Source organism: Polypterus senegalus, chromosome 8 (assembly GCF_016835505.1).
Source record: "Polypterus senegalus isolate Bchr_013 chromosome 8, ASM1683550v1, whole genome shotgun sequence".
Taxonomy (NCBI): domain Eukaryota; kingdom Metazoa; phylum Chordata; class Cladistia; order Polypteriformes; family Polypteridae; genus Polypterus; species Polypterus senegalus.
Genome location: NC_053161.1, coordinates 139816934 through 139831634, shown reverse-complemented (window position 1 = coordinate 139831634; position 14701 = coordinate 139816934). Strand labels below are relative to the sequence as shown.

The window sequence follows — 14701 nt, the reverse complement described above, 5'->3', positions numbered from 1 at the left end:
CCATTATCCGCTCTTAGAGCATTGTAACAGGCTTCTGATGGCATTCTGAGAGGCTACAGCCCACCAAAACATATTGCATATAGTGCACAATACAAATCAATTAACTCATAACATGACTGCACCACAAGAAAAAGACGCTGCTTTTTGCAAAACAGACACTCTGATTTTGCATACAAGATGAAAATTTTAGAAGTGACATGACTAAACAAGCAATACATTTACGTAATATACCCCTAGACTGGATGCTTTCAAAACGATCAATCCGTGTCTTTCCTTGGTCTGCTACAGTGCTGTAAATGATTAGATCTGACTATAAAAATGTCCTGATGTATCACAGTGCTTTTTTTGTTGTATTAGGAATTTGTTAGTTTTTGCATGCCCCTTGGGGGCAGAGTGCAGGGTCAGCCATTGTAGAGCACCCCTGGAGCAATTGCTGGTTAACAGCCTTGCTCAAGTGCCCAGCAGAGTAGGATCTCTTTTGGCTACAATGGAGATTTGAACTGGCAACCTCTTAGATCCCATTGCAGATCCTTAGCCTCATATATGACTATGTTCAGAGCATGCACTTTAACAAAGCAATTCAAAAACACGTTCAAAAGTTTCTGTAGAATGACAGCAATAAAACATGTTCAAAACTGAAAGGGGCAAAACTATTCAATTGCTTAATTAAAGTTGCTAAAAGGTAAATTAATCTTCTAAAGTTGAATTATTGAAATTCTTAATTATTAAAACTCTAGAATATTGTCTATTTTTTTCAGGCTTCTCTTTAAACAAAGTTCAGACAAACTTCATATGTGGTGTTCACCTTCCTAAAATGGCCACCATAATGTCACACATGCTCAAAAAAGTGACATCATAGGTGCAAAATGTTCCATGAGCAAAACATAAATAACACAACACAAAAATGTAATACTTACTAAATGGAAATTTAAAATAATGAATAAACAAAAACACAGAACACAAAAAACAGACAAACTCGATTGCTGGACAGTGGTTTCAGAGCAACATCTATCATTGATATTGACTGACAATACTGACAATATTTTGCCTCTGTTTGCAGAATCTTAAGTCAAGATTAATATAGTTTTTTGGTAGAAAAATCTAGAGATATGGAGAAATAAGATTGTTGCACAGTTCAATTCAGTTCATTTTCAGGATATTTTCATTCAGTATGTAACACAGTATCAAATTAAAACATTGCTCAGTATTGAACATTTTGCACAGTCCCAACACCAAACAATGTAAGAAGCTTCCTGGATTACGGAAATGTTGCTTTAACTCATGAGACTAATCATTTCTTCTTGCATTTTGTAGAAGTGCTGCACAATGCAGGGTCAGAGGTTGGCATCTGATCAAAGTGTGGACCACAGTGAGCATGACACACACTTGATGTTCTAATGCCCAACAGCATAACCATCCATCTGAGTGCACCATCATGGCACTTACTGTAAACACAAGCTCACTAATACATACACTCCTGCTCCTTTAGCTTAGTAGATGGATTTATTGGTTCTGTATTCCTCTGGTTGTGAGTGTGGGTCCATGTGGGGATGACCAACGGTAGGACTGTCCTGCCTCACATTTTTATATTTAGTGTATTGAGATACAGTAGCTCCTGAGTCTTGCTTTGGTAACATTCTGTATAATTAAAAGTATTTTCATGTACCACAATTATAGTTGTGCTACCTAAGAACTGCAGGCATAAAGATGGACATTTAAACCAAGAGCAATAATAATTATTGAATAGTGAAAATTTTTGCTAAAGTAAATCATTGTTAAAAAAATATGCTAAGCATTTTGAAAACATTGGAGAGCCTACTGACACTTAGACTTCAGTGAAGCATTTGACACTGTCAGACATGACATTCTACTGTCTAGAATGGAGAACATGCTGGGTATCTCTGGCATTGCCCTCCGGTGGTTCAAGTCCTATCTGACTGATAAGCAAGAGTTTGTTAGTCTTGACAACAGCAGATCCAGCTCAGTGCTGGTCACACAAGGGGTTCCTCAGGGTTCTGTCCACGGCCCTCTTCTCTTCTGTATCTATATGCTTCTCCTTGGCCATATCATTCGAAGCTTTGGACTGGGTTATGAGTTTTATGCAGATTATACTCAACTCTGTTTCAGTATTAAATGTGAAACTGCCTCAGAGCTTTCTAGGCCCACATCATACTGTGAAATTAAAAACTTGAATGGAGCAGAACTCTTTAAAATTAAACCTCAACAGAACTGAACTCCTGTAAATTGATACTAAACTATAACTTAAGAAAATGAGCTCCTTCTCAGTCACTCTTGACTGTGATCTCATTAGACCTTCTTCAAAGTAAGGAATCTTGGTCTTATCTTTGAATCCTCCCTTTCTTGTTTCACCCACATTAACCACACTAAGAAAATTTCCTACTTTCACCTCCGTAACATATCCCATGTTAGCTCATTTCTGTCCTTCTCGAAACTTGAAAATGCTTTTTATCAAAACCTGCATTGATTATTGTAACTCTTTACTGGCAGGTGCCACTTCTAATTTTATATCACAGCTCCAACTGATTCAAAACTCTGCTGCAAGAGTCCTTAGATGAACAAACAAAAGTGAGCACATAGCACCCATCCTGCTTCGCCTCCACTGGCTCTCTGTGTCTTACAGGATTGAATATAAAATTCTATTAATAACCTACAAAGCTTTAAATGGGCTTGCACTGAAACTTCTCCATCACTATGCTTCTGTTCGCCCAGTAAGGTCCTCTGATTATTGCACTCTATGAGTGACAGGGCCTTCAGCTGTATAGGGCCCAGACTTTGGAATGACCTGAAATTAATTAGATTAGCAGACTTGATTCATTCTTTTAAAAACCAACTTAAAACTCAACTGTTCACAAAGGCTTTAAACCTAACCTAACATTCTGCCCCTTCTTTCAGTTTACTCTTTCTGTCCAGATGCTCAGTGTATTTTGTTTGTGTGTTATATTACAAATTATGTTATTTGTTCAGGCTTCTTCTTTTAGTATTGAATTTAGTATTTTACTCTGTTTATTGTCTTTTATTCTATTTAATGCTTTATGTCTCCTTTATTTATCTGTTTTAGTGTTCTATGTGCGGGTATTATTTGTATCCAAATGTTTTACATCCCTGCAGTTCTTACTGAGTCTCTGTGAAGAACGTTGAGCATGGGAAAGGCAGTATATAAATAAAATGCATTATCCATCCATTATCCAACCCGCTATATCCTAACTATAGGGTCACGGGGGTCTTCTGGAGCCAGCCAACACAGAGCGAAAGGCAGGAAACAAACCCCGGGTAGGGCGCCAGCCCACCGCAGATAAAATGCATTATTATTATTATTATTATTATTATTACACTTAAACTGTTACAGTAGTGTTGCTAATTCACAAATGGTCAGGATCAACCAAAGATAAATAAAGTATTGTTTATTTTTAACTTAAAATAATAACTATAATTGTGTGACCCATCATTTGCGCAATAGACATATGTGCGCCGACAAAATAGCACCAATTAAAACACGCCGTCAAAATCGCGGCGACAAAATCGCGAAAGTTTCATTAAATATGAATTACTAGTTTAAAGCATATATAATAATGTTTATTTTAGAAGTCAATATTATGAGACGAGGCATGCCATCAGCACAGCACGCAGATAGTCCTTAAGATCACGCCTTGCATATGTAGGAAGAATTGCAGCAAGGCTGTCCCACTCTCTTGGCCTCTCTCGCGATTTTGGCGTGGCGATTATGTCGGCGCGCATTTGTCGAAAACCAGTTAGTGGGTTTGTTGGCGCTCATTTGTTGGTCCCGGTTTTGTCGGGTCGCATATGTCTATCGCACTTTTGTCGGTGAACCCTATAACTGAGCATAAAGAGCAGAGAGTGGAAGTTTCAGCACTTGGATTCTCATGCCTTTATCATCTGCAGTGTCTTTTGTGTAGTTTGCATGTTTTCACCATGCTCGCATACTGTTGGCTTCCACTGAATACTTCTTCCACAGCCAGAAGACATGTAGCTGGGTCATACCATCGGTCTTACATGAGTAAGTGTATGAGAATGGACTTGTATCTATCCTATAAGGATCAGGCACACATCTTCTGAGTGTCACAACCTTCAGCAGAAAAGCCATGTTTAGTACCTACATGAAAAGATACTTTAATAGTCAAAAAATATGTAGGATATATGTAGGATTGTTCTGTCTTTTATTTCTTCTGTTTTGATATACTTATTAATATCCAAGGATTTTTCATAACCTTTAGGAGGTCAGAGAGCAGGATCATCATTGTTTTATTGGTTAAATACAGCATGGCAATGTATTGTGAATATAGGGATCAAATGTTAATATTGCATAGAAATAATCTGCCCAGTAGCACAGGAACTAGACAAGCCTGTGTGTCAGACTTTAAAACAATATAGCAAAAGATATAATTAAAAGGATAACATAATTATGTAAATTGTTCAATTCATTCCTTTATATTGTGCTTGACTATTTTCATAGCCATCTTGGTGTAACTAATTGTTGCATAAAAGATGATAATTATCCATCCATCCATCCATCCATCCATTATCCAACCAGTTATATCCTAACTACGTTGTCACGGGGGTCTGCTGGAGCCAATCTCAGCCAACACAGGGCGCAAGGCAGGAAACAAACCCTGGGCAGGGCACTAGCCCACCACAATGATAATTATATCAATATTTATTTTAGATTTCATGGCAGGGACTGATCTATTCAAAATTCCAGAACAAACCTGTAGCCATTAAAATTTCCTAATGTTACAGTATATAACAAAAATAGTAATACCAACTCATCAAAACCAAAAGTAAACTCATAATCAAAACAACGATAAAACCTTAAAACATTTCTAAATACATTAATAATAATTTGTTGAAACAGAAATCAAAAGTTCTGACAAAGACTCACTACAATTCTATTAAATAAAAAAACATTCCACAATGACAATGACACACACAACATGGCAATGACGCATCTACAGCATGAAATGTGAAGAAATCAATAAGATAATCTGTTGGTAAAATGTCAAAGACACCAAAGAGTGTCATTTAAATACATTTTTGTCCTAGAATCTGTGTAGTATCTTATCTCAAAAACTACTTAAGAGTGTGGATAGTCAGTTGTTCAGGGTTCTCCATTCCACACAAGTTTACAGTACAGTTATGTAAAACTGAGTCAATTTACTAGTACTGGGCTTTATTGTGCTTGGATAAGAGAATGGTACAGCAGTTTCGGCCAAAGATCCCCTAATTAACTCTACAGATCCTTTAAAAATCTAAAATGAAAATTGGTGGGTTGATAACAAAAAACAAATCTTAAAGGTGTGTGATGGTGTAATAAATCAACAATACTGGCTTTGAGAGATTAGATTCTAGCAGCCAGAAGAAAGGTCTTCACAGAAAAGGCTGGAAGACATCTTCTCGTGTGTTGCTTTATAGCCTGGGCAGGTCTAGATACTTAAGTGTCAACAACTGGTCCGGCAGAGATTTTCAGATGAACTAATAGAAGGCATTACAGGTTGTTGATATATTGCTGTTGGTATAAAGGAGCCCCAGTAGCATTTCTTTGACACACTTCTGCTGAGTAATTTGTTGGCTGAAAGTCCTCAGTGTTAGTGTGTCAGAGAGAGGATATGCAGCATTGTTCATAATGGCACTCAGTTTTGTTTTCATCCTCTCCTTTGCTACGACCTCCTGGGGGTCCAGAGTGTGTCTTATAATTAAACGTGCCCTTTTAATTAGCTTGTTGATTCGGTTGGCCTCTCTTGAAGTGATGTTACCAGCCCAGCACAAAGCATAGGTAGACAGCCTTGTTATACTATTTAATGGACAGAAAATGTCTAATTAGGGTTCATTTGTATAACTATTGTTATTATTGAACTAATTGTCTATTTTCATTCATTTTAGTGTTACATGAGCAAATCATTTTTAGAGCCAGGGAACACTTTAAAAATTGTTTACATTTCATTTAATGATAATGTGTTAATGTTATGAAGATTCACCTTACAAAGGGGTTTTCAGGAATGGATTATCCTAACAAAACTTGGGAAAATCCATATTTTCAAATGCTAGGACACTGATACCGTCCACTTATCCTTCAGAGGGTATTTCAGACACTAATTAAGATTGCTGTCTCAAAATGGAATTTTATTTTCAATTGAGACACTGTGGATAGGTTTTGGTTCCTTGAGACACTGTAACAGAGGAAGCTGTTTTGAAAAATGGATAAATTGTAGTCTGATTTTAATTGGTAATTAAATAATAGGGGAATCATTTTGATTATACAGGCTATAGTGACATTGGTTTAATCAAAACTGCAAAGAGATATGAACACAGAAAAGAATGAAGTTTTTTTCACTGAAAGAGAAATGTAAATTGTTGAGTTTTGAGTGAAGAGTTTAAGGAATTATTTTTATCTGTCTCAAAATATTGAGGGCTGAGCAGTGACAAATTAATGAGCGACAATCCAAACTTGGAATAAATGTGTACAAGACATCCACAAAACCTAACAAGTTGATGGTGGTTGGCAGTGCTGGTTGAAGCCCATTTGGAGCCCTAAGTTGGGCTGACAGACTTTGCTTTTCATTGTCCATAGTGGTTGGTTGATTTTTTTAGACTTTGACGACCTGTGATCCTTCTTGGTGTCCACAGTGCACACACTTCAATTGCACAAATAGCACCAAAGGGTACAAAGCATGTGTGCTTTTACTTCCCTAAATAAATGGAATAATACTCAGTATCATCAGAGTTCGTCAACTTTCCCCATCGGGTTTACTTTCATTTATGGCACCCACTCATTATCATCACAGTTTCACCACCGGATGGGAGTTTTTTTTTCAGAAACACAAAAGGCACCCCTTTGTGCACATACTGTGGACAATATTATCATACTTCTGCAACTTGGTGTCTAAGACTACCCAGCATTTAACTTCCATAAATGGTGCCCCTCAGATGAGAGCACTTAGCTCTGGTTGTTGGAGATCAACAGAACTGCCCTGGAGAAATTAATTTTAATGGAACAGTGCTGAAAACATTGCTCTTTTTTGTTAATAAAATACGGTGAATAAAATGTGTGGATGCAGCTAAGGGGTTATTTGGGAACTGTAAATATGTCTCCTCTTGATATATAATGCAAACATTATTTTAAATGTGTTAATGTGTACACCTGTGGGTGATGTAAAACACCACAATAGCTTAAAGTTATTGCGATGGTTTTAGAGGAGATCCTAGAAAGGCTTGCTTTGCCTACTTAAACAAATATAATAATGTCAAAGTGAACAAACACAAAACAAACGTGCAGTAATGAAAAAGTGGAATGATTGAAATCCAGAAGACACCATGGAAATAATGAGCCACAAAATAAGAAGAAGCAAAGAATAAAATGCTTGAAAAAAGCTCAAAATACATTTTATTTTCTGTCAACCTGGCACATGGGTTTGCCATATTTACCTTGAGTCTCATAAGACACACCTTAATTGCACATACTGTAGGTGAACACCACTCAAACAAAATAACTTTAAAAGACAATCGTTCACATGCCCACTTTAACTATCAAACTCTCACTTTCTTGTCTTTCTCTCAATCCCAGATTCTACCCCCTGTGAGACAGTGAGCACTTACCTCAAACTTAACTCAAATTTGAATAAAAACTAAAATTGAATAAATCCTTTGGCTCAGGGTGGCCTTCAATTTGTTCCTGGGTTGACTTTGGATAAAGCCTTAAAATCATTTCTGTTGTCAGGGTCATTCCCTCTGTTGCTGTGGAGCTATCCTGCTAGACCTTTGCCCTAGTGACTTCTATCCTGCTTTTCTGAGACATGCATTATATTTATAGGACTTTTTTTCAAAACTGACTCATCAGTCTATATTTCATTTCACTTAGCCATTTTACCCCAACTTCTGCCATCATTTCCTTTTTGCCATACTCCTGGCAACTGGGCAACTTATCACACATTTTAATTTTTTTAATCAATTAGAAAAAAAACATCCATAGGACTTTAATTTCATTTGATGTTATAAACAAAATAAGTACCAATTAAATATGTTAAAAAGTCGGAATTAGTGTAAGCCACCATAATTTGGTGTTTTCATAACAAAGTAATAATTTACTTCATGAAGTGGAATTACATTATAAAAAAGAATAGTTTTGTGAAATACTTGAAATATTAAACTATATGTTTCAGTTTAAATGTTTAAAATCTAAATATTCTCGATTGTAATAGAAATTTGTCATTTTTGCTTTGCGCCCTCCCCCACCTTTAACTATCCTCTATGGGGGTGGACTGAAAGCTTTAGATTCATAAAAAATTTAAATTTCTGGTTTTCTATTGATCTCAATGTTTTGGGGTCCTCTGATACTGAAAATATTGATATCTTGATGATGAGTGTGTGTCTGTGTGTCACAGTTTCTTGAGGACGGTCCAGAGCTTAAATGCCTGGACAGAAAAATACCAAACTCGAAACTTAAGCCTGTTATGAGATGATGATGTGCTGATTAGATTTGAAGCCAAATTGTGCAAGAGAAAGAAGCACTCTAGAGGAACCCACAAATTGCATAATTTTGTAATTATAACTCTACTCATCAATTGTTATGATAATGTCCTATTTTATGACCAGTACGATCAGTATCAGAGCAGTAAATAATTACTGAAATGTTATAGAATAGTTTGGGTAACCTGGTTCATGTCCAAATCTTTCATCCTCTGATAAAGGTCCATAGAGGGCTACATGCCTAGTAAAGGATCAATAAATACAAAAATAACATCATAGTCATAATCACTGACCTTGAAATAGTCTAAAACAATACCCTACATACTTTTGCTTGAAATTTGTCGTTTTTAATCTTCTGGGAGTTATTCTTAGATGGACTAGGACCATGGATAAAGAATCAAATGTCAAAAATATATTCAAATTCATGATCAGCAACCTCAAAATAGCATAAAACAACACTCTGCATGTCTATATTAACAATCCCCAATTTTTTGAAGGTTTTTGAAAAGGAAAATCCTATTAGGGGATGAATCCCTGGGGTTGGTTCATGTAGTAGTCCTTCTGATCATTTTTGCTGAAGATATCTATATGGTTCCAAATGTCCTAAAAATGAGGGTTCTCAAAGATCAAAACAGGGAGCAACCCCAAAAAGCACAATGTCAAACTGCATATTATATTTGGAGGTTTTCTCACACCAGAAACTGAAGTGATTTCAAATCATTCTTAAGTAATTATGAACACAATATCCCATAATGTAATACACTACAACATGAAAAAGCCAAAAGTCTGCAGGTAAGGATCTTTACAGCCAATAATGAAATAAATGTGACTGTGTCTTCAATACTGTTCTGTTTTATTTGAAGTAATGATTTAAAAGCTATACTTTAAATGAAATGTTTAAATTAAGCCAGTTTGCAATCTTTTATTTTGCTGGTTCTAGCTTTCACTTAGTAAATAAAAGGAAATAACTACTAATACTATCCAAGAAACATTTAAATATTAATTGATATTTATAGTTTTTATTGATCTTGATCATATATTTTGTAACAGCACTACCTCTTGCATTCGCTTAAGATGAGTGAGCAGCAGTATGACCTGGAATTCCAATATTTAAATGAACAGCTTCAGTGTCGGCCACAGTGAAGCCAATAAAAAAAAAGCGTGCCTGTCACAGTCATATGATCATTATTCTAATCTGGCTAAAGTGAGTAGCACTTCTAAAGAGAGCAAGATGCCTAAAATAGCAATGTAATGAGGGAATATTAATTGGGGTGGCACTGACAAACAGCTCCCTGCACAAGATTGACAAGCAGAAGATCTATGGTTCAACCCAGCAGAGCACCAAGTGCCATGGAAACCCAAAAAAAGGGCTCCTCGGTGTTCCTGCAGCTGAGATCTAAGGCCTGAAATGCCTGTTGCAGCTTGAGGTCGGGAAGAAAAGTCAGCCAAGCGACTACAACCTCTGCACCATTTCACAAGGAGGTTCACTTGTCCACATATAGTGGTCAGATCTTTTCACAGAACACCCCTGCTGAACTATCTGATGGTACAGCACTCAACTCCCTTGCTTCACTACCTAACAACACAATGCAACCAAATTGATGCTGCTGTACCCTCATCATCTGCTGTGCAATTACAGCTGAACAGAAGACCACCCAGCTTTTTTGAAGAGCCTGTGTGCCATTGCAAGCAGTTGAATGTGGTAACTGACACCACTTGAATGGAAAGCTATGTATTGGACTCTGACTCTTGCACCAGCCATGGTTGACACCAGCGTTCAGTCAACAACAGTGTGAGCTGACATTTTATTATTCAAATGAGAAGCTTCAGTTCTAGCAGCAGGGGATCTTCTATAAAAGGATGAGGCTTCCACAGTCACATGATCACACAAATAACTGTACAGCATTACAATATCAAGAAACCATGGAAAAATCGCAAAAAGTAATTCAAAATAATAAGTTGTATTGTACTGCAATATTGGTTGTTTTTAGCAAAAAATGTTATAGAATGCACAGATTGAATGATTAAAAATGAATGTCACAACCACTCGGTTTATATCAGGTACCCTGTGCATGAGGTAATGACCTTATTGTTAGGCCTGGTAGGAGACCACATCAGTTAGATTTGATTCCACCCCTTCAGACTTCAGAATTTACTAATCACGGTTTTCTTCATCACTTGGAAAGACAAGAATGAAAGGCTTAGCTTTGCCTGGTATAACTTATTGGGGGACTCTTTAATTCATCCCCTTTAACTAAACAAAACTAAACATTGACCTGTAACTGGCAACTTATATACATGCTAAAACTAGAAGGATATAATAAAATGATGAACTGTCTGTACATTGAAAAAACTATAACATTGATGTTGTTCATTCAACGTAAATTTTCTCTTTCAAGCAACTTAAGATTAGTCATTTAGTGTTGTAGTTTGAAATATTTGGTTTCAGATCTCAATCAAAGTAAAAAAAAAATGTTTGTACCAAAGTAAGTTATGGTGGAGGGAATTAACATAAAAATCTTATTTCAGTTAACCTAATATTTTAGGTTGTTCGTGTGCTGTGTGGGAGGGGCCGTTTGTATATTCTTCCGGTCGAACTGTCCAGCATGCTGGCTTTCCAGCTGCCAGAAAAGAAGAACGCTTTCCCGAGTGGAGTGGACGTGGCTACACAGGTCTGGTCATTTTCAGCAGCAGACTTTTATAACGGAGAATTTCTGGTAAGTAACCCTGTTTCTCAACTGTTAATTTTAAGTATAAGAACTCATAATAAAACATACTTTCAAGAAAGCTGTAGAAATGTTTAATAATTTTTTTATTGCATATTTAAGATTTACACTGCAAAATGCGTGTGTATTTGCACTAGATTTTTAAATAAATGTAAAAAGTACAGCATTGGAATGTGTTATGTTCATAATATTTCTAATAGCATAAAACCAGGCTACGACCAATAAACCATTTTAAATTGTAAGAACTTAAAAAATAGATTTACTTCAGTATAAAACATGTGAATTGCACCCAATCACTCTAAATGATTTGTCTCAACTTGAAAATTGTGGGTTCAATAAGATAAAAAGAATTATATTGGTTCAGATTGAAAATATTAAGTGTGAATCATTACCTTAAGTATTTTAAGTTGAATGGAGGTTATACTTTTTCAGTGTAGATTGGATTTAGATTCAGTTACATGTTTTATTCACAGAGTTATTCAGGCACATTTGGTGATTTATAACAAATTCTTTGGGAATAGAAATATTAACACTGCACATCTTTGAAATGTAAGAAAGAAATCTTTGAAAACAATTACCTGGGCAGCTTTGCATGGTGCTGTTGCGTTTCTGAGAAAATTTCGTTGGCTGCACTGGAACTCCACAGCTTAAGGCATAGCTATTCTCCGAATCTGTGAATGAGAGACAGCTGTGAAAAGCACCAAGCAAGAATGAAAAAGCACACACTTAATGCAATTTATTTGTAATTTGCCCTTTTAGTGCCACCATTTGATGCAGTCATTTATTTTGATAAAAGGAGAACAAAGCTTAGTATTTTCAAAGCTACAAATGCAGATAAATCATGGCAATGGGGTCAGGTCTGCTTCTTACGGGCCTGAATGTCTAGCCTTACGTTTTACCAGAACATAAACAAAAAACAAAGACTTAGGAGATAAAAAGAACTGTAAAGTTAAAATGGGCTCTGGGCCAGGGAGGAAGGTAATGGGAATCAACAGATGTATAAGCAGACTTCACTTGTCATCCTCTTCTCTTGTCAACACATTTTTAATGATGTTACTTAATCATATCAAATTAAAAAAAGGTTCAGCAGAAAGTGCTTCTTATGCTTCCAGATTTTGGTATGTTAGTTTAGCAATTAGAAAAGTTTTATGGAGAGCCTCGCCAAGCACCAGGGTCAGTGGCAGGTTATTTTACATTTATAGATGTTCTCTTCCTTGATGTTTTTGCTTTAAATGTCTAGCTTTTTCTTCATATTGCAACAGGTAAGCTTTTAAATTACATTCTTATTTTAACAGTTTACAAAGCTTGCTGTGATACCTCCAAATATCTACAGTACTGTAAAGCACATGTGGTCAGTTTGGTTGTGTCAACTTGTGTTAACTTAGAATACTAGATCTTTAGATGAGCATTTTTACTACATATTGTACCTTATGTATACATTTGTATATGATTTAATTTAATTTTGAGTCAAACAAAACACCAGCAAAAAACACACACAGAGACACAAGAAGAACATGTCAACTCCACGTAGACAATGACAAGGCCTTCGTTTGAATCACTAACTCATGGAGCAGCAGTAATACAGTTGAAGATAGTCCTTTACATAAACTTAGGGAGAATTCTTTAAAACTTACTTTATAAACCCTCTTCAGGTTTTATACAAAAAAAAAAACTATAAATTTGTCATATCATTTAAGACATCTGCTTTGTGCAGGACAAAAGTAATTTTTTCTAACAATGTTCACAGACTGAGTACTTCATTTTTTATTGACTATATCACAATTCCAATGGATCGCAGGTTTACATATACTTTGTTAATATTTGGTAGCATTGCCTGTAGATTGATTAACTTTCTGGGTAGTCTTTCCGCAAGCTTCTTACAATAAGTCGGTGCAATTTTGGTCCATTCCTCCAGACAGAACTGGTGTAACTGGGACAGATTTGTAGGCCTTCTTGCTCACACACACTTTTTCAATTCTGTCAACAAATTATCAATTAGTTTGAAGTCGGGGTTTTGTGATGACCACTCCTATACCTTGACCTTGTTGTCCTTAAGCCATTTTGCCACAACTGTGGAGTTATGCTTGGGGTCATTGTCCATTTGGAAGACCCTTTTGAAACTGAGTTTCAGCTTCCTTGCTGAGCTCTTGAGATGTTTCTGCAGTAGATCTACATAATTTTCCTTCCTCATGAAGTCCTCTATTTTGTGAAGTGCACCAGTCCCTCCTGCAGCAAGGCACTCCCACAACATGGTGCTCCCACCCCCAGAGTTGATGGTTGGGATGTTGTTCTTTGACTTGCAAGCCTCACACTTTTTCCTCCAAACATAACGATGGTCATTATGACCAAACAGTTCCATCTTGTATTCATCAGACCACAGGACATTCTCCAGAAGATAAGATCTTGTCCCCATGTGCCACTACAGACTGCAGTCTGGCTTTTTTATGATGGAGCTGAAGCAGTGGTGTCTTCCTTGCTGAGCAGCCTTTCCGGTTATGCTGATACAGGACTCATTTTAGATAGATAGATAGATAGATAGATAGATAGATAGATAGATAGATAGATAGATAGATAGATAGATAGATAGATAGATAGATAGATAGATAGATAGATAGATAGATAGATAGATAGATAGATAGATAGATAGATAGATACTTTATTAATCCCCAATGGGAAATTCACATACTCCAGCAGCATACTGGTCAAAACAATATTAATTAAAGCACAATAAAAGCGCATTGAAAGTTAAAAAAATGCAAGGTGGAGAGTGCAAGGCAGGTATAAGAGTCAATAACTTTGTATAATATTAACGTTTACCCACCCGAGTGGAACTGAAGAGTCGCATAGTGTTGGGGAGGAATGATCTCCTCAGTCTGTCAGTGGAGCAGGACAGTGACAGCAGTCTGTCACTGAAGCTGCTCCTCTGCCTGGAGATGACACTGTTCAGTGGATGCAGTGGATTTTCCACAATTAACAGGAGTCTGCTCAGCGCCCGTCGCTCTGCCACGGATGTCAAACTGTCCAGCTCCGTGCCTACAATAGAGCCAGCCTTCCTAACCATTTTGTTCAGGCGTGAGGCGTCCTTCTTCTTTATGCTGCCTCCCCAGCACACCACCGCATAGAAGAGGGCGCTTGCCACAACCGTCTGATAGAACATCTGCAGCATCTTATTGCAGATGTTGAAGGATGCCAGCCTTCTAAGGAAGTATAGTCAGCTCTGTCCTCTCTTGCACAGAGCATCAGTAGTGGCAGTCCAGTCCAATTTATCATCCAGCTGCACTCCCAGGTACTGTATTTATAGGTCTGCACCCTCTGCACACAGTCTCCTCTGATGATCACGGGGTCCATGAGGGGCCTCCTAAAATCCACCACTAACTCTTTGATTTTGCTGGTGTTCAGTTGTAGGTGGTTTGAGTCGCATCATTTAACAAAGTCCTTGATTAGGTTCCTATTTTACAGTAGATACAGATACTTGT

At 36.9% G+C, this 14701-nt stretch overlaps 1 protein-coding gene across 2 annotated transcripts in view; it reads right to left on the bottom strand.

The window, feature by feature from the left end:
* The window catches only part of scube1 (signal peptide, CUB domain, EGF-like 1), a 542580-nt gene that overhangs the window by 35787 nt on the left and 492092 nt on the right, over positions 1-14701 (bottom strand). For both annotated transcript variants that reach the window (XM_039761828.1, XM_039761830.1), the window contains one exon: positions 11804-11896. In XM_039761828.1, the coding sequence (XP_039617762.1) occupies positions 11804-11896 (93 nt within the window). The remainder of the gene's footprint in view (positions 1-11803; positions 11897-14701) is intronic.